The following is a 2,478-nucleotide window of genomic DNA, read 5'->3' on the forward strand; positions in this document are numbered from 1 at the left end:
TCTACTTTTCCTCAGTTGATCAGATTTTGTGATAGGCGACTCATAACCCCACCCTTTAGTAAATAAGTTTGTAAATATTTATTTGTGTAGCTGAGATCTATTAGTTGATACGGTTAAAATAAGCTTGTCTTTTGCCAATTACAGTAATTTTCAAGCATTATTCTGTGAAACAGAAGTCTTTTGTGACTGATTGTGAATTGTCTTACAATGCTGATGTTTAGATTAGTTTAGTATTGTTCATCAATATTTAATTTTTATGTACACAATCACTAACTATCAGATTGTATGAAATTACAAGATAACGTCTTTTACTATTTATAACTTACCAGCTACTTGACATTCTGTATAAGGATACGGCATTTCATCAAACATAGGTAGACATACTGGTACAATGTATTGGTTAAGTTCAAAAGGTATGTCCATCTCTGTTTAAAAGAGTCTGATCAGTTAAAAGAACAAAAAAAAGTTAAAGTAAAACATTCAAAAAGCCTGTACATCTAAGTTAAAATATGACATTACAAATTTTTAGGGCTGTAAAAAAAATTCCAATAAAATTTTAGTTTTTAGTCAGTGTAAGTAAATTAAAATTGAAACATCTCACCTAATAATACGATATCATTGGCTAAGGTAGCTGCGTCAAAGTTTGGGTGACTAATATATCGTATTACATAGCGTAGTTGCTCATGCGTATCTTGTATTGTGACATCATGATCACCAGCTATTGCAGTATATTCTTTATTGGAGTTTGGGTTCAATAACCTGAAATTCAATGAAATCAGTAGCATAGGCGCCAAACTTTTTAGAATGCAGGGGAGTCAGGGATAGTGAGACGTGCATTCTTTTTAAACCAAAATTGATGCCAGTGTTCACAGATTAAAGCAGTGCAAGTTTGATGTGTGTGCTTAGTATACCTTTTGTTCATTGAAAAATAGTTTAATTATCCAAACATACATACCTGGCTAGAATGCAATGAGCGGCTGTCATTATCCATTTATCTTTCACCAGTGATGCGCCACATTTTCTCCTTCTGTGTTGCCAAATGTTTAAAAAAATGTTAATTTTTAATTTATATCACTGAAATACATGTATATATAGATAGGCTATATTATATAACAGGGGTTATATAAAAAGTACAATAATTGAGCACAGTAAAAAAAATCAAATTAAACCTAAAACAAAATATTAAACTGTAATAAATTTATCAAATTTAAACACACCCATTTTCAAGCAGATTTATTTGCCATGGTACAGATCCGTATGAAGCAAAAGTTCCTCCAAATATTCTGTTTCTTCTGATAGCAGCCACAGCTGGTGTGGTCCCGCATTCGAATTGCTGACATTCTGAGGAAATAAATGTTAGTTNTAATCTATTTATCTTCGCAAGCTGAGGCAGGAATAACGTGTTTGACTGTTTTACACACCTCATGCCTGCTTGGAAATTCCCACATATTTAACTTACTTAATAATTCCTTTTGGTAAACTTTTTTAACAGATCGTTAAAAAATTTAAACATTCAAAAAGGAACCACTGGATTGGAGTAATTGTTGTTAAGTGGTAGCTTAAACACACATATGCATACATAGGAAGCACCATTAAAAACTCATATACAATAAAATAAAGCCACGCCATGCTCTAATCACTGTGTAGCTATGAACTGTGAGAAAGAGTTATCAAAAGTAATATTAAGATAATATATCAGATCTTTAATCAGCCTTTTAGAAACGCTATGGCTGTTAAGTGAACTTACCTGTAATTTTTAGAACAAACACAAATAATACCAAAACTAACTTTAATATATGCAGCATTATACTGTTTAACCTATATAGCCTATGCAACTACTTGTTTGCAACAGAAAAAAACTCTTAAATATGCTACACAAGGTATATCACTACACGCATAGCTGAACAGTTGTAATGCACTTATGTTCTATTTATCCATCTTACTTGTAAAGTGATTTATGATGTCATTAGTGACTCACATCATGAGAGCAACCTGCGTAACATGCCCGATTAAGGTAACTATTTAACCATTTCCGTTTTATTTGAAGACTCACGTTTATAATAAACTTTCACAAAATGTTATTCTAGATTTGGTATTGAAATTAAAATGTGAAACACTTTGTAACACACTTAAAAAAAATGTAACACGTTTAAGTTATATATGTCCTTTTATATTAGTTTAATGCTAACTTAATCCCAGATCCTTTTTTTAATAAATATATGAAAGTTTTTAAAAGGGAATTAAACCAATAAAAAATATTGCACATGCTAACATCTAACAGATGACCACCAGATGAGAATCAGATTCGCTGAGTTTATTACAGTTATAAAACTGCTGAGTTAGAACATCAGTTCTCAATATTTCATTAATAATTGCATTATATTAAACCACAGCTAAAGAACATTACGATGTGCAACCCGAGCCAGGCAATAAATCAGTAAATCATGTCCTGCATTGCTTTACGGTGCAGTTATTATG

The 2,478-nt window shown here is 31.4% G+C and overlaps 1 protein-coding gene across 1 annotated transcript; it reads right to left on the minus strand.

Annotated features, from left to right (window-relative positions):
* Positions 1 to 326: 326 nt before the first annotated feature.
* Positions 327 to 1,341, minus strand: LOC101242926 (coagulation factor IX-like; the record flags this gene model as incomplete). The annotated part of the gene is made up of 4 exons (XM_004227422.1): positions 327 to 425; positions 602 to 759; positions 956 to 1,027; positions 1,218 to 1,341. Coding segments are annotated over 4 exons (453 nt in total), but the record flags the coding sequence as incomplete, so codon positions are not given.
* Between the last annotated feature and the right edge of the window lie 1,137 nt (positions 1,342 to 2,478).

Source organism: Ciona intestinalis, unplaced genomic scaffold, assembly GCF_000224145.3.
Source record: "Ciona intestinalis unplaced genomic scaffold, KH HT000841.1, whole genome shotgun sequence".
NCBI lineage: Eukaryota > Metazoa > Chordata > Ascidiacea > Phlebobranchia > Cionidae > Ciona > Ciona intestinalis.